Source organism: Diadema antillarum, unplaced genomic scaffold, assembly GCF_040938485.1.
Source record: "Diadema antillarum isolate AM-2024a unplaced genomic scaffold, OU_Dant_1.0 seq00001122_RagTag, whole genome shotgun sequence".
NCBI lineage: Eukaryota > Metazoa > Echinodermata > Echinoidea > Diadematoida > Diadematidae > Diadema > Diadema antillarum.
Genome location: NW_027271936.1, coordinates 303,643 through 329,464, shown reverse-complemented (window position 1 = coordinate 329,464; position 25,822 = coordinate 303,643). Strand labels below are relative to the sequence as shown.

The 25,822-nt window shown below is 38.3% G+C and overlaps 1 protein-coding gene across 1 annotated transcript in view; it reads right to left on the bottom strand.

Annotated features, from left to right (window-relative positions):
- Positions 1-4,663: 4,663 nt before the first annotated feature.
- LOC139743926 (uncharacterized) overlaps positions 4,664-25,822 on the bottom strand; it is a 33,908-nt gene continuing 12,749 nt past the window's right edge. Inside the window, exons 3-9 of the mRNA XM_071654394.1 lie at positions 24,355-24,493; positions 21,536-21,651; positions 17,859-17,997; positions 14,589-14,776; positions 9,765-9,930; positions 5,516-5,632; positions 4,664-4,803 (exon numbers count right to left, since the gene is read on the bottom strand). Of these exons, the coding sequence (XP_071510495.1) occupies positions 5,517-5,632; positions 9,765-9,930; positions 14,589-14,776; positions 17,859-17,997; positions 21,536-21,651; positions 24,355-24,493 (864 nt within the window). The 3' untranslated portion in view covers positions 4,664-4,803; position 5,516. The remainder of the gene's footprint in view (positions 4,804-5,515; positions 5,633-9,764; positions 9,931-14,588; positions 14,777-17,858; positions 17,998-21,535; positions 21,652-24,354; positions 24,494-25,822) is intronic.

The window sequence follows — 25,822 nt, the reverse complement described above, 5'->3', positions numbered from 1 at the left end:
AAACAAACTAGTAATAATAATGATAATAATAATAATGATAAAAACAAAAATGATGACAAGCAAAAAAAAAAAAAAAAGGCTTTAACTGACAATCAAAATACAAAAAAAAAAGGCTTCATCGCAATTTTCCATGTTTTTCTGGTGCCACATTGCGTCGGCCATGAAAAAGTGATGGCATCCCCAAACCATTTATCGCTTGAGACAACCAATGCTGTCATGACAACATACCTATAGATTTGTAATCATTACCACCCCCATTACGAGAAATGTCTCTGAATATGAAAAGGGAATAAAGCAGACCTTGGGATCCAGGTTCTTGTTTGTGCATAAGAATTGATTGAAATTAGTAAGATTTGTACGACGGTTCCTTTCAGTGTTCTACTACCAGTAGAGATGATGATGATGATGGTAAAGATGAAAATAATGATGATAACATAATATTGATTCTGACAAGAACAAAAATTAGTATGAGAGGAATAATAGGTATCTGAATAAGATCATTACATTGTACTTTTAACCCATTCTGCAATTCTCTGAGTCCCTTCAATACCTCCAAATGAGATTCGTTTTGCCTGTCAACAGAGAACGGACAGGTTGGTAATCCACCTGTGTGAAAGCAGTCAAGTGGTACGTGTATCCCCCTTTCCATGGTCAACTACATGTACCATCGAACAATGAGAGTATCGATCGGGTGCGAGGTATGAATAGAGTGTGCGCTGATGGGCTCACAGACTCTTTTGTTCTACACAAAACCTGGCACCTGAAATGGGGTGACTGGGGTCAGCGAACACATATATCTACTGAGCTCAGCTTTCATCGCAATGTACATGCTGATTTGAGTTTTTATAGCCGAACAAGCGCAAACTAAATCAGAAAGAAGGTAAATATTACTATGATATACGCATTTTCCAACAGCAAGAGAACAAATTCTGACAGAATAAACTCTCACCTTTTTATCAAACCTATTTTTCTGGACATTTTAACACAAAGAAACATGAATTTAGGCCACAAAAGTAGGCACTTCATCTTAGGAACCTGGTATACCAGGTTCCAGTATATCAGTTGCTCCCACGGGAACCTGGTATACCAGGTTCCCGTAAAGAACAGGTTAAAAACTCATCGGCAGAATGACATGACATGTATCTTGGTCATATTTTGTCCTCATTTTCTGTCTGTTTAATAATTTTTGTTTGTCGATGCCAATCATCCCAGAAATTAACAAATCCTGTTTTGGTGATAAGTTGAATGGTTCTTCAGAGGTTCACTAAAACAACAAATATAACAATTACAACAAACACAAGCAAACCATTAAACAAACACAAGCACTGAAATGAACATTCCAGATATTTGTTTTATCTAGTATGAAGTCAAGGTCACAATATTGACCAATGAATCATTTTCCGATTTTCAAGTGAAGTTTGTCCCTGTGAATGGTTCTTCAGACTGTATGAGAGAACGTATTAGTCGCCATCCTTTCTACCCTCGGAAACAATGCATCTTGGATCCTCATTTCTCTGGGCAATAATGTGCACCTTCCTCTATTCATAGTACAGTACAAATACTGTGAAATACTCAATGCAGGCCTCCCGCCTCAGTGTAGAATGGACCATCCTAACCCCATTCCTGTGTCGTGCCAAAGACACTTGAAATCACGGAGACTCCATAACACACAAGCACGCATACTTCCAGCTTATAAAAGAGGAATTTGGCATACATAAATAAACTACATACTCTGCAGTGTATGCACAAAATGTTAATAACTCGGAGGCGACACACGCTTTCTGCAAAAATCTGGAGGATGCCTTGTTAGTACACTGTACTGTGTACAGTGCACTCGTATTGGTGTAGTCACACAAAGAATGTTCAGTTTGAGTCTGATCGAACCAAAGTCTTGTTGTAGGGGAACTCTTCGACAGTCTCGGCAGAAAAAACACCCTTCGCAAATTTGAAAACTTTTATGAGACATATTCATTTATATGGGTTGTGAGAGACACTAATATCGTGCTATGTATGTGTTTATGTTGATCGAACATGTTGTTTTGTTTTTTTTCAAACACCCAGACGAAGTACTCCCACCCCCGTACACCTTCACACATGTCAATCCACACACACACGCGCGCACGCACACACACGCGCACACACACACACACGCACACACGCACACACGCACGCACACGCACATGCACACACAACTTTGCTACAACCGTATTACCTCATCACCAGGTATCCCTATCTAAATCCCTATGACGCAAAAGCGTGCGTGTGTTGTGTACAGTGGACTTCCATTATAACAAAGTTCTTGTTACCGGCAGTTTTTTCGTTGTGGCGAAATTTCATTATTATCCGAACAAATAAACAATAAAAAACAGAGCGTATAATATTGCGACCTGATTTTTACTTCCTTGTAACCGGAATTTCCTTATAGCCGTGTTCGTTATAACGGGAGTGCATTGAATGCACAATTCTATTCAAAATGTGTCATAACAACGGCAAAGTTTTAATTTTCATCTGAATGCACCACAATGCAGTTCTACAAATTGTTTTTAGATTATTCATCCGACACCCAGCAGGAGTTAGCCAAACCTTTTTGGGCCCCCCTCTCTTGGTTAGTTGCCGAGAGAATTAGTGTTTATGAATCGGGCATGCTTTCGAAAACATGGCCGATCCTGGGAAATATGTTAATACACATGTACATGTATAAATATACATGTGTGTGTATGTAAATACTGCTATTACTACTACTACTACTACTGCTACTACTACTGTAAAATATATGTTTTTGAGCATAACAAATCTGAAGTCATAAACACAATATATTAAATATAAGTTGAGCATGAGTTAATAGTTACATGACATTTACAGTCATACATTGTTGATTGTGTTGCAAAGTTCCAAAAAATATTGCCAAGTATGTCATGTAACTATTAACTCATGCTCAACTTATATTTAATATATTGTGTTTATGACTTCAGATTTGTTATGCTCAAAAACACATATTTCGTTTCACAAACAGATATTAAAGCTGAGGAAGACCACGGTCGAAAGCTTCACAACTCTGCCGGTTTCATGCGACATCTGCTGTTATCTACATTGTCTCAACTATATATATATATATATATATATATATATATATATATGTGTGTGTGTGTGTCTGTGTGTGTGTCTGTGTGTGTGTGTGTGTCTGTGTGTGTGTGTGTAACACATACATACATATATGAAGAGTTTTATTGCCAAATGAGCTAAGCGCCATTTTGGAACGTTTCAAAGCAAGTCCGTCCTCACTAGAGCAAAATTAACCCTTCCCAGTAATACCTCTCTTATAACATAACAAGGAATATTTTAGAAGTTATGATTGACAATGTCCTGTATTTTCTAATTATTTTCTTTGTCTTTTAGCAGCTTTGATAACAAATATCTCAACTGAACAAGAGTGGAGTTAGCTCGTTTTGCGATAAAGCTCTTCAAATGTATATATATATATATATATATATATATATATACACTGTAAAAACATCGGTGTTAGATTTAACACCACGGGTGTTAAATCTAACACCGATCAAACTTCAATAAAGGACCACACCCACAGGTGTTAAAAATGCACTCTGATGGTGTTGAAAAGTGTTCACCTGACACTTCGTGGTGTTAATTTGACACTGTACCTGGTGTTATTTTGACACTGTACCTGGTGTTATTTTGACACTGTACTGGTGTTAATTCAAAAATGACACCACATGGTGTTGATTTGATATTTGCTGGTGTTAATATCAATGGTTTAACACCCGTCCAGCTTCAATAAGGGACCACACCAGCTGGTGTTACTTTGGTGTAAATTTATTTTCACATTTTTTCAAAAATCTAGTATTTTAATGTAAAATTCTTGATCGTCTTGTTTAAATTAAAAATCAACAAGAAGTGCAGTTACTAAGAAACTCTTCAAAAAACAGTTTAAGATTTGGAAATGACACCCGTAGGTGTTAATTTAACACCATAAATGAGCACCGAAAATTTAACACCAGCTCGGTGTTCACTATTTAACACCGGACTTTTTGCAGTGTATATATATACACACATATATATACATGTGTGTGTGTGTGTGTGTGTGTTCTAATTTTGGAAAACGGGTGTCATTTGAGAAATTTCGTACTGAGCAAAACGCAAGATATCAAACATTGAAAAGAAATAAAGTCAGTGCTGTGCCAGATTTTGTTTTATTGATTTCCTCTTTTGAACATTAATCATTATTACTTTATTTATATTTTGCTTCTAATTCTTGATGAAATGAGTTATGGTCATGCAGTGATAGTGTAGAGCTCCTGGAAGTTAACATTTAATTTAAAGTTAATTCAATGCATGTGATCCTGTCTTTTTCTCAATCGATTGTTCAGGAGTGCGGTAGAACGCGTCACTGCTGAAACAGGAGGTGAGTAGTACTTTTGTAGAGAATCTGTCGAAGATGAACAGACTCGAGATGAGGCGTTTGGTTGGTATAGTGGGGCAAATTCTGATTCATTTTCAGTAAGGGTCTGCATGGACATAAACAGTGCCAAGCTGAGGAGATCCCACCAACGTTGTGGCAAAGTTCAGAGCTTGACTTTTCTAACGTCGAATTATGCGGATTAATCAAATTTAAATCTTCTGATCTTTCTATATTAATTATTCTCTCTCCCTACGTGAAAACGTACAATCTCGCCGTAAGCATCAGATTTCGGTATGAGAAATTCTTTCTTCGGAGGCGATTGATAATTTTCAAAATTTACTTTATTAGTCTTAATCAGGCGGATGATCGTTCAGTTCTCTTCGGACCTGTGACACGTGAGATAGAGAGAACACCTGATAAGTATCAAGCATGATAATAAAGTTCAATTAAATTTTGTCACACATCAGTTCAAAATTAAATAGATCATAACCCTAATATAACCCTAATATCCTTTTGCAAAGGCAGCTCACTCAACCATCTCAGCACACGCACGTGTACACAGCGCGCGACCGGCGAGCTGTGAGAGTTGTAGCGAGCCATAGAGATATGGTATCTCTATGTAGCGAGCTCGCGCTCGCATTCGATGCGTGCGCGCGAGTCCACCGCCCGCCATGGAATATGCGAGTCCATTGCGAGCCGCCTTTGCAAAAGGCTAATCCACACACAGTGTAAAACGATACGCGCGTGCATTTGACCTTCTCTTTTCTTCTCTTTTTTTTTCTTTTTTTTACAGCACAACTACATTTCTCTTGATGTTTTATAGCTAACAAAAGGAAGCAAGACCTCATTAGGTTATACATTTACTCGTTGAACAATCGTCATCAGGTCAGGCTATTTGTGGATATCCCCCCCCCCCCCAAAAAAAGAAAAGAATATATATATATATATATATATATATATATATATATTTCTGTTTCTTCCCCTACACCCTGTCTTTCTCTCCCGCCCTCGATGATTCCTACCCTTACTCCGGGAAATCCCGTTAGTCTGTATTCTTTAAATCGATTTAATTCCGATATAATGATGTGTCATACTTACTTTAATTGCCTACGTAGAGCAGCTTGTTTGGTGAGCCTGTGCCAGGGTCAGCAATGACGTTGTCGAGAGCTGCGGCAATCATCTGGTCTGAATTCCCTTCAAAGAGAGTGAGTGCTCCTACGGGAAGAAGACAACAACATCTGAATTATACAAACAGATTGATTGATTGATTGATTGATTGATTGATTGATTGATTGATTGATTGACTGATTGATTGATTGATTGATTGATTGATTGATTGATTGATTGATTGATTGACTGACTGACTGGCTGACTGATTGATTGATTGATTGATTCATTCATTGATTCATTCATTGATTGATTCATTCATCCATCCATTCATTCATTCATTCATTCATTCATTCATTTATTCATTCATTCATTCATTCATTTGTTTATTCATTCATTCAGTATTCTTTACCCAGGGCAGCCCGTGGTTTATAGGCCTACACTGTTATTCTTTGGGGCCCTGCAACAGAATAACAAAGTACAACAGTTAATTCAACATACACAAAATAACAAATTAAGGACATCCTGTCGTAAATTGCAATATTATCAAAACAGTGTCGATGCTTAGTGTAAAGTGCAAAATAGGTTTTTGATGATAATGATACGCAAAATTAATTCACATCATTTGAAATAGGATGGTATGTACCCTTTACCAACATGACTAAATCTACCCCAAATGAGATATGTATAACAGGGGTCCTATGCTCTAACGAATGTTTGAAGGGAGGTGGCGTTTTGGACTTGGGGAGCTGATTCTAAAGACATGAAACACAGTGTGAGAACCATGTTGTTGTTTTTTGTTGTTGTCCTGATTGAGTTTTAACTTGTAGAATTATGAGACAATTTGTTGGCTCAGTAAGTAGAGCGGCTGCCTCACAATCGGGAGGTCGTGGCTTCGAACCCCGGCCGCGTCATTACCAAAAGACGTTAAAAGATGGGAGTTGCTGCTACCTTGTTTGCCGTTCAACAGTTGAAAAGGTTAGAGTAACGTCGATCAATTGGGCAAACAAGAATTTCCATTTTCGGACAATAAAATTTGGAGTTTATATCCAAAACAATTATTATTTACTTCCTTTTCGTGCAATTTTCAGCTTTTCGGCGGTGAGTTGGCTCAGTCGGTAGCGCGTGTGCTTCACGATCCTAAGGACCCAGGTTCGAACCCGAATCTGGACTGAGCATTGTTGCGTGTAATCATACCGTCCCCTCTAGCAGGAGGCAAAACACTCTGTCCCTCGGATAGGACATAATGGAGGTCCCGTGTATGATCAGGGAGTAACAACACATGCACGTAAAAGATCCCGCTTCATTCATTCATCGCAAAGAGCAGGGTGTTTAACCCGGTGAAGTGGTCAAGCCTCACATCCAACTGCACCCCATGGAAGACCAGTTTAGCGTAGCTGAATATGGGATATCCAGCCATCTTCTCAGATGGAAATGAACAAACAAACAAACAAACAAACAAACAAACAAACAAACTATATGAGTGTGTGTTACCAAGGGGCATAATGAGTTCTTGAAAATATGCAGGCATTCCGCCATGAAATGTTTAAAAAACTGATCAACATTTTTTTGTTTTGTGTTTTAAATCAATATTTGTGTGTGTTTGTGTGTGTGCGTGTCTATCAGTCTGTCTGTCTGTGTGCGAGTGTGTCCCTCTCTGATCTCTCTTTCTGTTTAAGGTTAGGGTTAAAAACTTTTTTTTTCACATAATTTTATGAGAGTGGGTAAGCTGTAAGAATTTAGGGAGAGAGGAGGAGAGCGAGGTAGCCGGATGATAACCTGTCGTTCACGGAGGATTAACTCTAGGACAGAATGGTGTGAGGTGTGTGATTATTGTGTTTGGAGTGCTGTGAGTGTGCATGTTATGAGATGAGAAGTGCAGCTGGTAGGGTGACCTGTTTCCATTAAGGAGTGGTTATTTTCAGTAAGCATAAGTTCGGAATTGGCGAATTCTTTTTAGCGTAATCAGTTGAGAAGAAAGTCGGGGGAAAGAAAGTTTGTGTGAAACGTGATACGTGATTGTGAGAGATAATAATGTATGCAACATTGCTTCTATCGCTGTTATCCCCTTGAAAAAAGCGCGAAGTTTCATAACAATGTGAGCCTTCATTAAAGGACAAGTTCACCTTCATAGACATGTGGATTGAGTGAATGCAGCAATATTAGTAGAACACATCAGTGAGAGTTTGAGCAAAATCGGACAATCCGTTCAAAAGTTATGAATTTTTGAAGTTTGTGCTCAGTCACGGCTGGATGAAAAGACTACTATAGCTTGTGATGTCACATGAGTACAACGATATAAAGAAAGAATAAAGAACATTCAACATATTTCCATTTTTCTCGCATAACAAAAGAACACTCGACTTCTCTCTTTCAGAAGGCAGGGGGAATAATATTACCCTGAACATACGTCAGTAGCAAGTCGAAGAAATGTGCACTTTATTCAAAAAGTAAAGTTTTGTGAAATTCTCTTTTTATTTTCCTTATATAGTTGTACGCATGTGACATCATACACTGTAGTAGTCTTCTCTTCCAGCAGTGACAGCGCAGATACTTAAAATATTCGTAACTTTTGAACGGATTGTGCAATTTTCCTCAAACTTTCACTGATGTGTTCTACTAATACTGCTGCATTCTCTCAATCCTTATGTATATGAAGGTGGACTTGTCCTTTAAGCACAGCTCAAACGCGATCAATAGAGGGGCATTGCTGTGTGAAGTTCTTTCCTGGGGGGGGGGGGGGCATTTCATGAAGGAACTTGTCGGATAAAATATCTGACAAGTCAATTATATCCGACAAGTTCAGAGAAATCAGCCTATCAGACTAAAGAATTTCTCAAAACTTGTCGGATATAATTGACTTGTCAGATATTTTATCCGACAAGTTCCTTCATGAAATGCCCCCCAGGTTGTTCATCGTTCTGCAACACTAACACGACTAAGAGGTTCTGGAAAGTCACAGGCATGCCACATTTGGCGCAATTTGGCTTTCTACATGTGGAGTGTGATTTCATCTATACTTGTCCTATTTATAAAGGATAGGGGAAGGTGGGGCAAGATGGGACACGGGGCAGGATGGGACAATGCGATAACTATCTAGTAAGCATCAGAGGGCACTATAAAAATCTGCACTGATAAAAAGCACGCTGTCAGGAAGCCATCTTTACGCTCTGTGAAGCTGAGATTCTCCTGAGCTGTGGAGGACAAACGCAAAAGTTGATATCGATGACGGCAGAATTTCTGCAGTTAAGAAATGTATAGTATCCCTGGCATAATATGAAGAAAGGTAGAACGTTGATATTGTGTGGTTTTTATAGTATATACATCAAATTTAGGCAGACTGTATGTCGTTGCATGTATTGTGTAGAGCTTAGAAGTGTAGTGTGTGTGTGCATGGGGCAGGATGGGACATCTACCTCGGGGCAGATTGAGCGGGTGTCCCATCTTGCCCCGTCATATTTGATAGGGTTAATGTATATGTTTTATTCTTTCTGCAGCTTCAGAACGGTCCGGAATTACAAAAGAAAGAGCGACCGTTTCGATTGGAACACGGAACTATGCGTCTTCATTGTTTGTCCCATCCTGCCCCACGTATGTGGGGCAGGATGGGACAGATTTGGCTATTTTGAGATGGCTGTTACGTAAAATAAAAGTAGGCAATTAAGATGATATTACGTGTGATAGTGTTGCCTTACACAATCTTTGTAAATCCTGTTTCATGTGGAAGTTTGTGACGTAGTATTTGAAATAAAGCACATTTAGTGAAATGTGGCCCATCCTGCCCCACGTTCCCCTACATTTTGTCATGATATTATCATTGTAAATCCATCCGTGAGCCCATGTCTGTTTGCCCATGGTTTGTTTCGTCGTTTTGCTTGATTTTCTTCTGTTGAAGTTGAAACGAACAGTTTTATCGCAAAGCGGCATAAACGCCCTTTTAGATACTTTTAAGTAAGTCCATCATCAGATAGAACAAAATAGACCTTTAATACCTCACTTTTTTACATTAAAATTCATGTTACTGATGTTATGATTAAAGTTTGATAATGTATCCAAGATTTTTCGTCATCTTTTTGGATGTTTATAGCAGCTTTGATCTCAAATATCCCAAGTGAATATGAATGGATCGAGCTAACTCATCAACACTCTTCAAGTACTAGGCCCAGGTGGTACTTTATAAACAACTATCTTTTTCTTTTATTAGGTCAAGGCTTGGCGAAGGTTGAGGGATCACAATTACCTGCCACATGCGGACAAGCCATGGATGTCCCACTGATTGTTTTAGTTGACAAGTCGTTCCATGTGGACGTGATGTCTGTTCCGGGAGCGAAGATGTCAAGGCTTTCGCCAAAGTTGGAGAAGCTCGATCGAGTGTCTGTCTTGTCCGTGGCACCAACCGTAATAGCCTTAGAAATAATGAACAAAAACAAAAACGAGACGAAAGAGTATAATGAAAAGTTTGATCGCAAAATAAGTTAACCCCATTCATATTTACAATTTGTACTTGTTATTTGCGATTGAAGGGGAAATGTAGTCCAAATACATTTTTGTATAAGTTAGTCTGATAAGAAAGAGTAAAGTATCACGAGTTCAACTGTATAAATTTGATCGAAATCGGATGAAAAATAAGGAAGTTATGACATTTTGAAGTTTCGCTAGTTTTTGTTTGTTTGTTTGGGGGGGGGGGCAGTTCTTGAACAGTCAATATGAATATGCAAATGGCAAAGTGAGCATGTCATTCCCTCACAACTTACCATATAGTTTGTACATAAGATGTTGAAATTTCCAGCTTTTCATCCAAACGCAATTATGCTCGAGGCTCAAATCCTCATATAACTGATCACTATTCTGAAGTTATTCAGTCAGGAATAACGTCATGTTTCAAACTTCAATGACAGAAACATTGATTTGTGTGTGTGTGTGTGTGTGTGTGTGTGTACACGGTCAATGGAAAATTGTGAGGGTATAACATGGTTAGCTCACTCATTTGCATATCATATCCACTGTACAAGAGCTGTTTTGCAGAAATGAGCAAAACTTCAAAATGTCAAAACTTCCTTATTTTTCATCCGGTTTCAGTCAAATTTTTACCGTTGAACTCGTAAAATTGAACTTTTTTATCAGACTATAACTTATTATATTTGGACTGGATTTCTTAAAGCTACTAAAATCAAATAGAATGATAAGAACGTATGGGATATATTTGTTATAATTGCTTCAAGAATAACCCTTATGTATCAAAGGTTTTATTTTGCTGTATATCTGATCACACTCTTCATAATAATGTTGTTATAGTCTACATACCAATCGCAGCGGTGTCGCGTCACGGTATGCAGTGGAAAAATTGAACGTAGCAATGATAACATGAAATTGCTGAAAATTTGTTAACAGCACACAGTGTGGCAGGTTAATCTCTCACGTAATCACAACACCTTGTTTTGACACATTCACCCAATTTCACAGAAACAGGTATTTAATGTAAGGTTGGTACATTGCTTTAGTTGTTGTTTTGTTCTTTTCTTCCTTTCCCGTGCGCTAAATTACGAGTGAGAACGCAACATTACGTAACCTTTAACCATCAATGTTACCAAGTTGGGACTAGTCTTCCTCTCTGGTGTGGGGCACGCTGGCCAGGCCTTGTTTACACTCCACAAGATCACGAGTTTTTCCGACATCATGGCAGAGGAATCATTCGTGATTTGAGTGTTTGCTATAGTTCCTTTTATGGTGTTGTTGTTGTTGTTGTTGTTGTTGTTGTTGTTGTTGTTGTTGTTGCCAGTGGCGGATTCAGAGCGCTCTTTATTTTTAAACAAAACAAAAAAAATGGGGGATGGGGCGCTAGTGTAAAGGCGCCCCCCCCCCCCCTTACGGAATTCCTGGATCCGCTCCTGGTTGCTGTAGTTGTTTTTAAGAGGCGCGTGATTCAAATTTGAATATTTGCGCCTTTATCTTCATAATATCGATACTTTACGTTATAGTAAATCGAAAAGTAAATAGATTTATTTTTTGTTTGTTTTACCACTTCTGTAGTCTCCTCAGTAATAGTTTACTATTCTTTTTTTATTTTTTGCGTGTATAGGGTACTGTCAATGTCAATGCTTGACTAATGGTATTTAAACGCAAAGTTTTGTCATGTACGAAAGATAGTATGCCATAACGTGATCAGTAGGTCGCATAGGCGCCGGAAGTGGGGGGGGGGGGGGGGCAAAACGCATTTTTGCCCCCCAAAAAGCCCCCTCCAAAAAAAATGATAATGATAATGATAATAAAAATAAATTAATAAACAAAGAAAATAAACTAAATATGTATATATATGAATAAAAGGAAAAAAATATGGCTACAAACGGCAGCTTTTGGACTGTAAAATGTCAACATTTTCAAGCTCGCTCGCTTCGCTCGCTCACATCCAGCAGCTGAGCCCGCGGTGCGCCTCCCCCTTAATTTCTAAAGCGAAAAACATAGCTACGACGGCAGTTGTTGGACTCTAGAATGTCAACATTTTCAAGCTCGCTCGCTTCGCTCGCTCGCATTGAATCGTTTTGCCATTCTCCTAATGTTGCTGACAGTAATTGCCAGTAGATGCGCCCGATGCCCCCACCCCTTAATTTCCAAAGCGAAAGATAAATATAGCTACAAACGGGAGTTTGGGGACTGTAAAATGTCAAAATTTTCAAGCTCGCTCGCATTGAATCGTTATGCCACTCTCCTAATGTTGCTGCCAGTAATTGCCTGCAGTTGCGCCCGATGCGCCCCCATTAATTTCCAAAGCGAAAGATATAGCTACAAACGCCAGTTTGGGGACTGTAGAATGTCAAAATTTTCAAGCTTGCTCGCTTCGCTCGCTCGCATTGAATCGTTATGCCATTCTCCTAATGTTGCTGCCAATTATTGCCAGCAGTTGCGCCCGATGCGCCCCCATTTATTTCAAAGCGAAATATGTAGCTACAATTAAAACTCCAGTTTTGGAACTGTAGAATATCAAAATTTTCAAGCTCGCTCGCAATTTATTGTTATGCCATTCACCTTATGTTGCTGACAGTATATAATTTGTCGATCGTTTCACACCGTCATTCCATAATCCATGTAACGAAAACTTACAATGTTCCTCAATGACTGCGTTGTTGAATGTATCACATTCCGTAATGTATTGTAGTCCCATTATTGCTCACGCACACACGCACAAGCATACAGACCGTCAAAATTACTTTATGGTTCCCCCCATGTTTCGACCCACCGTACGCCACTTTACCTACATATATATATATATATATATATATATATATATATATATATATATATAATAGATGTGTGTGCGTGTGTGTGTGTGTGTGTGTGTGTGTATATTGTGTAACATATTATGCATGGTCTAATCTTGAGCCCCCTCCAATGTTTGCCCCCCCCCCCCCAATCCAAAACTGCTTCCGGCGCGCCTGATAGGTCGGATGCTATATTTCGTTTAAGAGTTTCCGTAAATCCCTTTCAAATAACCGATACTGTACTGATAAAAAAAGATCGATTGATATCAAACACCCTTTACAATCTTTGTGGTGCGGTAGTAGATTATAATGCAACGTATAATGTAAGCACACCTAAACCAGTCAAAAACAGTACACACACAAACACACACACACACACACACACCTTACAAATACACACGAAAAAAGTTCCTTGAAATGACTACTTAGAAATTCATAGGTCACAATACATAAATGAGGGAACACAGAACATAAAAGTGAATCACAATAACTTGTACTAATGTAAAAGTTGCTGATTATAGGACTTAAGTGTTATTCCACACCAAGTGAAAATCCACCGAAATAAATAAGAGTAAAATGCGTTGATAAGAATGCACGGTAGATAGTTATAGTGCGTGTTTATGGAGCCTCTCGCATCGGCGCGCATGAGCTGGTATTTTACCTCCCGCATGAGCGCTTATTTCTCTTGTTTATACAGAAGTCAAGATACCGGCTCATGCGAGCCGATGCGAGCGGACCTCAGCTGAATTTGGGGGTCAAGCATAGGTCACGTTTGCAGTGCAGTTTATTGCATGATGGGAAAAAATGAAAAAAATCAAGATGGCACCGGCAAAGTCATCAGGACCACCAAGCTTGAAGGTCATTCTTGTAACGTTCCTCTTGACAACCACCCGGCCAAATGATCAATTGAAATCCAGTTTTTCAGTAAGAAGGAGAAGACATGGTTCGATCATGACAGATATTAGAATACGCGCTTTCCGGTTACCTCTCGAATTTCGGTCGTCTGTATAAACACACAGCAAAATACGCGAGGCTCCTCTCGCATCGGCCACCTCAAAAGGTGGCGGACGGAACCTCTCGCATGAGCCTGCATTTGGCGGCGTATGCCGGCATACGCCGTGTTTATACAGAGCAAAATTCGAGAGGTCCTCTCGCATGAGCCGGCATGAGCCGGCATGAGCGCGTATTTTGCTTCTCTGTATAAACACGCTAATAGTTTCACAAGTTTTAGTCTATACAAAGCAATTTCGACGCAACGCTCATTGTTGAGTATCAATCCGCGCTTGCGGGCCTAAAGATAGGTCGCTTGTAGATTGGTGGTTATTTTACAGAAAATGACGGCTTTTATGCGCACACTTGGAACTATTACAGTTGTACCCAATTCCACAGAGATTTTCTCTCATCGGTCGTTCATCGGAAGCGAAGTATGTTGCTTCTCGCCACTCATCGAAGTGTACTAGTATCCGATCGCAGTCTGATGAATTAACTACCGACTTGGTTGGTCGACTATCAGGTCAGTGTCAGACACGTCGCGCGTGATCCTCTTTGGACGATCTTGCCTTATCTGATCACCGCCCGACATTGAATTATTATCTGACACTGACCTGATAGTCGACCAACCCAAGTCAAATTAATCGGACTGTGATCCGATGCATTTCGGTGGGTGGCCGGAAGCAACACAATTTGTTTCCGATGAGTGACCGATGAGAGCAAAATCTCTGTGGAATGGGGGTATAAGCAAATCGGTGAACAGTTTCACGCCTTCCTTGGATAATTATCATTACTCCGCCCCGACAAGATGAACTTACTTCCTCCAAACGAGCTGGTGAGGTGTTTCCGGCGTCTTCGTTGGAATTACCAGCAGCCACAACAGTCTTGACTCCGTTGGCGATCAAATCTTTTACGGCATTGTCGAGGGAAGTTGAAGCACCGCCTCCCAGGGACATCGACGCGATATTGTTGTCGCCCACCTTCTTATCCCTGACGTATTCGATTCCTGCATGTGATGACATATTATGTATTGTAACTTTGATTATTCTAAAAACATCATAATCAATCACGTTATTCTTAAACGTCATGACCACCCAAGGCCACCACGTGACATTATTATCATTGTAATGAAATGACGATGAGATGAGTAAGTTCACAGAAATTAAAAAGACTGGGCGAGTATTAAATGCGGGAGCTAGAGTCGGTTTCTAAGTATTGTACGTATAGGAAGGGCGGGCACGCTCAGCGCTCGGCAACTAAAAAAAAAAAAAAAAAAAATATGTGATACGGGGCGGACGCGCTCAGCGCTTATAACGTTGAGAGTATGTCATACTTAAGGAGCTTCAGATTTTCGCAGCGGGGACGTCCAGAGGACAAAAAAACAATATAATGTTCTGAGCATTCGCAGAAACGCGCGTCAAGTCGATCTATTTTATAGCTTGCGTCGTCTTAGTTTTTCGCTACGCGTTCTGGGCTATTGTTACGTCCGCTCAATTCACGACGTGACGAGCTAACTTCATGCACCCATATGGGGGCGCCATTTTATTTTTTATACGTTGCGTCCCAGCGTAATCTAAAGCTACTTTTCAGCACTACGTAAGGGGAGAGAACGTCCACCGCAATCGTCGTCTCTGACTCAAACGTCCGCGCCGCAAATCTACAGCTCCCTATCATCTGCTAGCGCGTTCGCGTAGTTTGGGGAGTGGGTGACTGGGCGCTCGTGAAAAAGCAATCATACCTCAGTTTACAGAGGAGAAATGTTATAAAGAAACTCCATGAAAAGAATAAAAACACATATCTACGGGAAAACATAGAGGAATCTACAGGGGTGCTTCATAACCTTAGCAAGTAGATTCCTTTACCATAATGAAAAAAAAAGGGGGGAGGCATTGCAGACAGAAGTCACATTGAGTGTGAACGTGAGTACAAATTAACAACGTGGCAGCAGTAAGTATTGTTTAAAAGGTTTAGTCAAAGTCAAACACCGAATGAGTAGGATGAACGCAATTGTGTAGGCGCGATATCATGCGGATTAAAAATAAAAAATCTGTCAGTCAAGGGATATTTTGTCATTTATTTTCGTTGCATTGAACGGTGACAAAATATGACACCGGTCATGCCCCTATAAAGACTTCCTCTTGGAACAAACACTCATCATGCCTATAGTGCAAAATGATAATTTGAATTTCAGTGAGTTTTTTTTTCCGGGTAAATTAAAGGGATGGTGAAGTTTTGTTTGAATAGAGGGATTCAGATTTTTGACTATTTGCGAGAGGATAAGAAATCACTCATCTTAATATTAAAGAGTGTACAATTCTAAGAGAATTCAAAGTTTATTGGACAAAAAAAAAAATCGGTTTTGAAATGGCTGTGATATCAAAAAAAAAAACAGAGTAAAACAAAGTGGTCCTAATAAGAGGTCATGGTTCCCACCTTTATAAGGACCTCATTGTTTTTGGATATCTCAGCCATTTCAAAACAAGTTTTCATCAAATAAACTTTGACTTAATCTTTAAATTCTAGCTCATTCATATCTTAAGTGGTTTTTCATTATCTCTCAAAAAGTTGGAAACCTGGCGTTCCATTTCAATCAAAACTATACCATCCCTTTAAGAACAATTGAAGAGTTTGTTCGCAAAAACCGATAAGTCCATTTTTGAAGATTTTGAAGTACGGTCTCTGTCATAGAGTACAAAATAATACCTTTTAAATGATATATTGGTCACTACATATAAAGGTACATTTTTGAAGTTATGGTCAAAAGAAGCAAACATTTTCTTATTATTCTCTTTACTTCTTGACATTTAGTCGCAAATATCTCCTTTGGCAAATATGGACTTATCGGTTTTTGCAAACAAACTCTTCAATTAGTACACAATCTGAAATTTCCAAGGTCCATCGTAAATATTCAACACAAGTCATCTCTGCATCTGATAATTTCAAGACAGCAGAATACCAACATTGATGAATATTAATAAAGACAACCTGATTCCATACAAGATAATCCCTTAGTTGTATTCTATAAATATTGAATATAGCAACAAAAAAAAAACAACGACTTCATAAGGAGCTTCTTGGACCCTCCATTTCCATCCCCATCTTCATAGTTAACTTGTATTAAAATACGCTTTATGTATTATGTTAACAAAGATATAATTGCGTGCTTTTTTTTTCATCTGCTACTCATTTTCATTATATGTACTTTGTGAAATCACATTCTGCAATTATTACAAATATCCTGTACATATACATTGTACATAATTTATTTCTTTATGTGATGGAAGCGAATATAAATTTAAATCTTGAATCTTGAATCTTGAATCTTGCGTGTGCACTTGCTACTTGATACGTACATTTTTACATGTATAGGATATGCCTTTATTTTGAATAATTATCAATGTAGAAGAAATGGAAAACGTTATACAGTGGCTACGATCTTCTTTTACACTGAAAGCGAGAGAAAGAAAAGAAATGATGAGGAAAAACCTTACCAAGGTTCTTCAATCATTTGGACAACGCAGGCTTAGATTTTTTTTTAATGCTTTATTGATTGATCGATTTATCTATAAAATGTTCTTGTTTCACTGTGAGAGAGGAAAAAAAAACATTCATAGTCAGCAGCACAGAAAAAGACATCGAAAGTCCCTGGTAGACACGAGATATCAATGAAAAGAATAAAGGATCTGGAGAGAGAGAGAAAAAAAAAGATGTTTGTCGGACTCCATAACCTTGTTTGCGATTTGGAGGAGTGGTACACGAAACTAGGGGCAATAAAGAAGTAATAATGACAATAATTCAGTATGTACCTATGTAGTGGCGGATCCAGAGGGGGGTGCAAGAGGCGCACGACCCCCTTTATTTATCGTTAAAAACAAAAGAAATATAAGGAAAAAAATGAAATGAAACCCGGAAGTGGCACCAGAAAAATTAGTTGCGCCCCCCTGTCCCATGTTTACAGAATTCCTGGATCCGCCCCTGCTATGTGCCATACTGCATGTGTTACGACATTCAAGGAAAAAAAAAACATAACCAAAACAACCTTCAGACAAGTATATAGCAAGATAAACATGCATGAGGTTATACTTTACCGCTGACGATGTTGGATGTGCTTCCTGATCCAATGCAGTTGAGTACTTTCACACCCTTTATCGTTACTTTGTTAGCGACGCCATAGGTGGTGGATCCGACTGTCCCAGCGCAATGGGTGCCATGTCCGTTACAGTCTTCCTGTTAGAGTTAATGGGAAGGAGATTAAAGAAGTCCCTTTTAACTAGTGAATATTAAGCTTTACTGCTGTTGCAACTTTCTATGCTGACCTCTATCTAATTATGTCAAACTCTCCAGGAGCCATGTCATACTGTATACGAATGAATCTAGCAGTGACGGATACGGACGGGGCGCAGTGGGCAAGCCCCCCCCCCTCTTTATTTGTTTTTAAAGCAAAAGAAATAAAAAATGGGGAAATTCCCCCCTTTGATTTTGTAAAGGCGCCTCCACTTTACGGACTATCCTGGATCCGCCCCCGAGTAGGCCTATCATTCTTTTATTTCAACCCCCATTGGGGATGTAATTATAATGATAATGAAAATGATAATAATGATAATGATAGTATAATGGATATATCATAAGGATTACTGCATTCCCTGCACTCACGGAAGAGTGCTGCTAAATCCGATCAAAATGAATATTGGCTTATGGTTGGGACAGAGTCATTATTATCTTTTTGATTTAGGGTTCCAAGTGGGGCTGCCGAGGCCTGGAACTGTCCTTAGAACTATGACTTTTCCATAGATAAAAAGACATCTTTATAACAGCAAAGCAAACAAAGAATCAAACAAAATAACAACAACAACGGGAAAAAAGTTTTTTTTTTAAACTTAAGTAATAATATTTTCATAACTATCGTTATCACTATACCATCAGCCAGGATTATGACTACAAAATAAAGTTTAATGTGTATCCGCCGTAGGATGACTTTTAACAAATATTTAAAACAAAATGCTCCCGAACATTATGCCGAAGGGAGGCACCTGTCCCCTATCAGCCCTATTCTGGATCCGCGAATGCATTAACAAACTTCTAGTTATATGGAGTTGTGTGTCTCGGAAAAACGACCTTCTGGATAGCACCAAAATGTTCGGATTTACGGACCCATTCCATATTTGGATTGAGTAACATCTAAAGGCATACAATTTTTTTTGTGTTTCGGATTATAAAATCTTTGAAATATTAAAAACGAAGGTCATCCCATTTTACTAGTTCTCGATCTGTCAGCCAGCTTGAGTAGACGTTTGAAATATTTGGAGTTTGTAGACATTATTTTTGAGCCCGTTCACAAGTCATAATAGACACCATGTATATATCGGTACAACTGAAATGATAGACTCCCTGACCCTTTATAGGAATACTTTCTGCTCATTTTGGTGGTAGTTCAGCAGAAAGGCATTTTTAGAACCAACAAACTAATCAAACAAAACAAACAATATAAAACAATCGCAAAAGTTCACTGAGCATGGGCGCCCCTAAACTATACCCCTCAGAAAATAGTATAAACATTTTGTAGTCACCCTGCCTTTAGAGTTTTACTCGAAGGGCAACGCGTATTTGCATGATATAATGACAATGTTTTATAGAAGTGATCAAACTTTTTGACACCATACAAGCGCGCCGGAAAACTTTTGTTTTGTTTTTTGTTTTGTCTTTGTGTGTGTGTGTGTGTGTGTGTTTTTTTTTTTTTTTGGGGGGGGGGGTGGGCAATATCTTTACGGGGGCACATTATGTGACGGTGTGAGATCCTCGGCAAGGGAGCGAAGCGACCGAGCGGGGGAGGGTGTGGGAAGGGGGATTTCACCCTCCTATACGGTAGGGACTTTTGGTAAAAACACAATATTTAAGAATAATTTTATAGAGCATTTAAAAAATAATTTCTAGGGAATCAAACATGGTAAAAAAATCACTGCGAAGGACTGTTTATGATTATAACTTACGGGGGCACATTTATGTGACGGTAAAGTGAGATCCTCGGCGAGGGAGCGAAGCGACCGAGCGGGAGGAGGGTTGTGGGAGGGGGGATACCCCCCCCCCCCTCCCGCGGTAGGGAATTTTTGTATTAAAAAAAAAACAACAACAACAACAGCAACCAGAGTGGAACAGTCACATTTATAGAGCATTTTAAAGCAAAATTCTAAGGAATTAAACATAGTAAAAAAAATACTGCGAAGGACTATGATCAATCATAGCTCTTCATTTTACTTTTTAAGTACGGGGAGAGCGAGCGAACGACTCGGAATGTATGTTGTCACGTCTGATCACCTAAATTTTGTTTACGCTGTTCTTGACTATAAACATAACAGAAGCCACATTTTGTCATGCAATATTTTTTCAGAAACATTTTATACTCATCTAGATAATTATGCGGGAACAACGAGAGCAAGAGCTTAGAATCATCGTAAATATTCGTTTTTCGTGAACGTACGTACACGGATAGCCGCTTCAAACAATACTCCGTTATTAATGAGCCGGACTGTTGAAAATGCTCATGGTAAAGTCACTGAAGTGTTACTCGTTCACCATCTTGGGATTGGCCATTACCTCATAAGATTTCTTAAAGGGGATATCCGGAGGATTTTCAGACTTTTACACCTGAACAACTATAAATTAGTTAAACCGAGTACAGAGTTTCTGAATTTATAGTGATTGGGATGAGAAATGAGAATGTTTCTAAAATTTATAACAAATTGCAATGAACAAGGATGATGACATGTCAGCCTCACCATAGGAATGCATGAGTTGGGGCTCAAGGAAGCAGAACAAAAGAATAAGGCATGCATAGATTCTTCCACAGGTATGCTTGTTAAGCAAGTGGTATTGTAATGGAATTACAATGTACACTGCTACATTTCTGAAATATGTGAGGCTCTGATGTCATCAACACTGTTCAGTGTAATTTGTTTAAGATTTTCATTTATTTTTATTGGTTTCTCTGCTCAAAGGCAACAATAAATTCCACGAATCTATATATGGAGCTGTTGATTTATGTACTACATGATGTGAAATCATGAAAATCGTCCGGAATGCCCTTTTAATACGGATGAGGCACTGGGTCCATTGAGGGTAGGTCAGCGCCAGCATGCATTAGTGAGCCACTATCACTTTGCCATTTGGTTTTAGTCTGAAATGTATTGATTAAAAGCTTAAACGTGATCGCATTGTTCGAGCAATGAAAGATATTCTTATATTGCTATAAAAAGGAAAAAAAAAAGGGTTTATTAAAGATATGTTCCAGGGGCCACACTCGTTGAAAGACGCGAGGCTACCATCTATACACTAAATTTACTCGTAAGTAAATATTAGTGTAGAGATACAATAATGTAAAGATACAAATAGTGTATGATATTAGTGTTTTATAAATAAAAATTCACCCCGTTAGGGACGAAAATTTCACATATTTCAGTTATGAAATTGAAAATATGTTAGACAAGAAAAGTGCCTATATTGTTCTTTTGGTCTTTGGATAATTAATTGATTATTTGTTACAGGGGGCGCATGGGGGGGGGGGGGAGACTCGTTTTGCCCTCCCCAAAAACAACAACAACAAACAAACAAAATATTTTGGGGGCAAATGCCCCCTCTGCCCCCCCCCCCTCCCCCTCCCCCTCTTCCGGAGTCCTTGAAACCATACAAAATCATTATTTTCAATCCAATTTGAATGCGAATATCGATGGTTATTCCATTTTGCCTTTCAGATTTATTGTTGAATACTTACATCCTTCTTAGTTAAGGTGAATCCAACCTCTTGAGTGGCACGGCCGTTAAAGTCTGGGTGACTTTGTTGAACACCAGTATCAATCACCCACACAGTCCACCCATTACCGTCGTTTCCTGGGGAGGTTTAAGAGAATGAAATTACTGCCAATTTTTTGAATCAATGATGTCTCAGCTGTTATCTGACAACTGGATCAACGCATTTAAATTGTACAGTGAAACGAGGAGTCTTTTTATTCATACTTTCTTTCCTAATCTTTACACATTATCTCGTCGGTCTTATGCCCAAAGGACCTTAAACCACTTCCACTGTTATGCCAAAAGGCCCTTAACGTATAGACTTTGTACACTATTAGTGCCCTTTTGGCATAACAGGGGAAGTTCTTTAAGGCCCTTTTGGCATACGTTACTCCTTTCTTCGTCTTAGCATCACCTGTGGACATGTGTATCATTTTCTTTTTTGTTTCGTAAAGTAGTTTGTTGTTTTGTTGTAGCTTATTATATCGATAGATTATCATTATATATTGGGATCTTCCTTCATGGTAACCTAGCTAATTTTTCTTTGCATTTCTCTATTCTTTGTCACGATTATTTTGTTTCATGCTTAAGTTGTAGCCATGATGATTAATGAATAAATGTGTGTGTTTTCTCAATAATAACTGATTTATATTTCGTATTATGCAAAGACAATAAATGGAGTGAAACGAAATAAAATACTATGGCCAAGCAGATCTGCTGTGACTTGGTACACTTAACGAAGATACAGCTTTACTCCTATTCTAAAGAATGTACACTGCAAAAAGTCCGGTGTTAAATAGTGAACACCGAGCTGGTGTTGTATTTTCGGTGCTCATTTATGGTGTTAAATTAACACCTCCGGGTGTCATTTCCAAATATAAAACTGTTTTTTTGAAGAGTTTCTTAGTAACTGCACTTCTTGTTGATTTTTAATTTAAACAAGACGATCAAGAATTTTACATGAAAATACTAGATTTTTGAAAAAATGTGAAAATAAATTTACACCACAGTAACACCAGCTGGTGTGGTCTCTTATTGAAGCTGGACGGGTGTTAAACCATTGATATTAACACCAAAATATATCAAATCAACACCATGTGGAGTCATTTTTGAATTAACACCAGTACAGTGTCAAAATAACACCAGGTACAGTGTCAAATTAACACCACGAAGTGTGAGGTGAACACTTTTCAACACCATCACGGTGCATTTTCTACACCTGTGGGTGTGGTCCTCTATTGAAGTTTGATCGGTGTTAGATTTAACACCCATGGTGTTAAATCTAACACCGATGTTTTTACAGTGTACATACTTAAAAAGAAACCTTATTTTCATACTGTCCTATTCTTTTTAATGGTTCTCTTTTGGCCAAGGTTCGAATAATTCTCCATGTTCTATACTAAATTAGCAAATTGGGTATAGAGTGTCACCGAATTTTAACATCATAGAAGGTCCCATGAGGACCACATTGTTTTACAAGATAATATCAGGCATGAAAACTGACTGTGAGAAGACATTAGTCAAGGAAATCCAGAATTCTAAACACAGTACAGTGTGTCTCTAAAAAAAGTAAACCCAACTTCAACAGCAAATTTTCAGAAAACTATAAAATATTTGCACATTATTTTTTCATGGTTAGATAGTCCAATAAGTCTTTTATGCAATGATACCACGTAGAATATGTAATTCTCATGCATGGCTGAGCATGATCAACTTAGTTAATGGGTGTGAAATCATCACTGTGGCAAGTTATTTCTTGCTATTGTCATGCATTCAGGGCATATCTGAAGTTAAATTTTTGTCACATGTTAGGCCTATGATTACATAACAACTTCAGCAAAGGTTGTTCCTGACACATTCATTTCATTTCATTTCATTTCACACATGCATGTTTTTTTTATTTTCATTTCCAATCAAACACAGGTAATACATTTTGACATGATTACATATATTGAAACATAATAATACTTCACACTTCACATGCTTTCCAAACATGGTACAGTTGACAATTGAGCAGAGAGTATTCCTGGTAACTCGATACCAGGAAACAAGAAGTTTCGTGGAAGTTCAAGAGGCTTTTCGGGTGCAGTTCCCCGACAGGCAGCCTCCAACAAAAAGAGCCATCTGGTACAATGTGAGAAAGTATGCTGATCACGAAACTTGCCACAGTGATGATCTCACACCCATTCACTAAGTTGAATCATGCTCAGTCATGCATGAGAGTTACATAACCTACGTGGTATCATTGGACAGAGGACTTATTGGACTATCTAACCATGAAAAAATAATGTGTAGATATTTTATAGTTTTCTGAAAATTTGCCGTTGAAGTTGGGTTTACTTTTTTTAGAGACACACTGTATATCAACTTTGGGCGAAAATGAATAACAATGACCCCTTGAGGACGTTTTTATTTTACTACACAACGCATTTCCCATGATAGACACTTGCCCGAATATACTCGGGACTCGTCCTCATAGGTTTAGGAATAAGATAACAACAATTTCTAGACAAGCGAAGACCTGATTAGAGAAAAGATAAACCAACATGGGCTTATGATTAACCTTTTATAGGTATTCCGTGAGTGAATATTAATGTGCATAATTATACAGTATTTATCTTATGTTGTTAAACTTTTGTTTGATTTCGTGCAGGGAAGGGTAGTATCCCAAACTGCGTTATCTCCTTCCACTAAAGCGGGTTCCTTGAAATAACGTTATTTTGTGAAAAGGAGAAAGGTTTGAATATTTCATAATTGAATAACTAAATTCGGCCAATGATTAGAAGATTCCAGTCTCCTTACCCCGTGGTGAGTATTGTGTATCAAGTGTATTTGTTAGCTGGTCGATTCGGTCCAGCCCCCACGTAGCGTCCTCTCGTACGCTTTGTATGCGGTACACACCGTCTTCCTCTACGTATTCTACGGCTGGCAGACTTCGCACCTAAAAGGTTAAAGGTACCGTGGTAAGTCATGTCATAGATTTTTTTTTTCTGCTAGCCGAGCTGAGAACTGCATGATCTAGAGTTGTCTTATTTGCCGGCACGTGCTATTTCCAGAAGTGAACAAAACAAAAATAGAAAGGAAATAATGAATAATAACTATATCGTTCATGTCCTTTCACGTCCCTTTTTTCTTGTTTGATTTGATTTTTTTTTTCTGGAGGCGCACACAGTTATCAATTATTGTACCATTGTATCACATGTATTTTTCTTTTCTTTTCTTTTCTTTCTTCTTCTTTTGTTACTGTTAACGTTAATTTTGTTAATGTTATTGTGTTTTCTGGTCTATTTGTATGAGTAGCAAAGTGCGCTTAGAAGCGTCAGTATGAAGCGCCATATAAATGCAATTATTAATATTATTATTAATTTCCTTTATTGACACAATTCATTTGCATACATTATACATAATTAATATGCACGTAGTCCGTACATGAAATATGTTATATATGTTTTGTGCGAATTGCTATAAGCTATGGACAAAATATATATATATATAATATATAATACAAAATACAAAAAAAAAAACACGTATAACGCACGTTTGATAGAAATAGATTCATTGTTAGATTTATGACAGAAGGAGAGAGAAAGGAAGAAAGATCAAAGGGGGAAAAAGAACAGTGGTACTCCACATCATGGTGGTTAAAGATACAGGTGTATGCAAAATTGCTAATTCTTGTAATAATATACTCTCTAAAAAAATCGAGTGAAAATTTTCACTCTAAAAAGAGTGAATACAAAAAAGAGTGAATTTTGAGTGAAAATGCTCATTTTCACTCATTTTGGAGTGACGTCAGGGATCACTCGAAGATTTTGGAGTGATCCCTGACGTCACTCCAAAATGAGTGAAAATGAGCATTTTCACTCAAAATTCACTCCAATTTCACTCGAAATTCACTCTTTTTTGTATTCACTCTTTTTAGAGTGAACATTTTCACTCGATTTTTTTTAGAGAGTTATATCTGTTACTATGATTATGCTTGCTTTGATTTGATTTATTTCCGCATTCAATTGAATACAAATTTAATGGAAATTTCAAAAGCACAAAGACAGAGAATAGCAAGAGCACTGAAATAAAACGATAACGGTACACACAAGTAGGTACACATGAGCATTAGCATTGAGCAGTGTATATACACAGAAACATAAAATGAAATATACAGTAGGCCTATTTGTTTTCAGTACAACAGAGATAATTGAATGCAGGAGACCGCCATCGTAAGCGATTAAGCTTGATATGTATGGGGCCTCAATATCCATACGTCTACTCG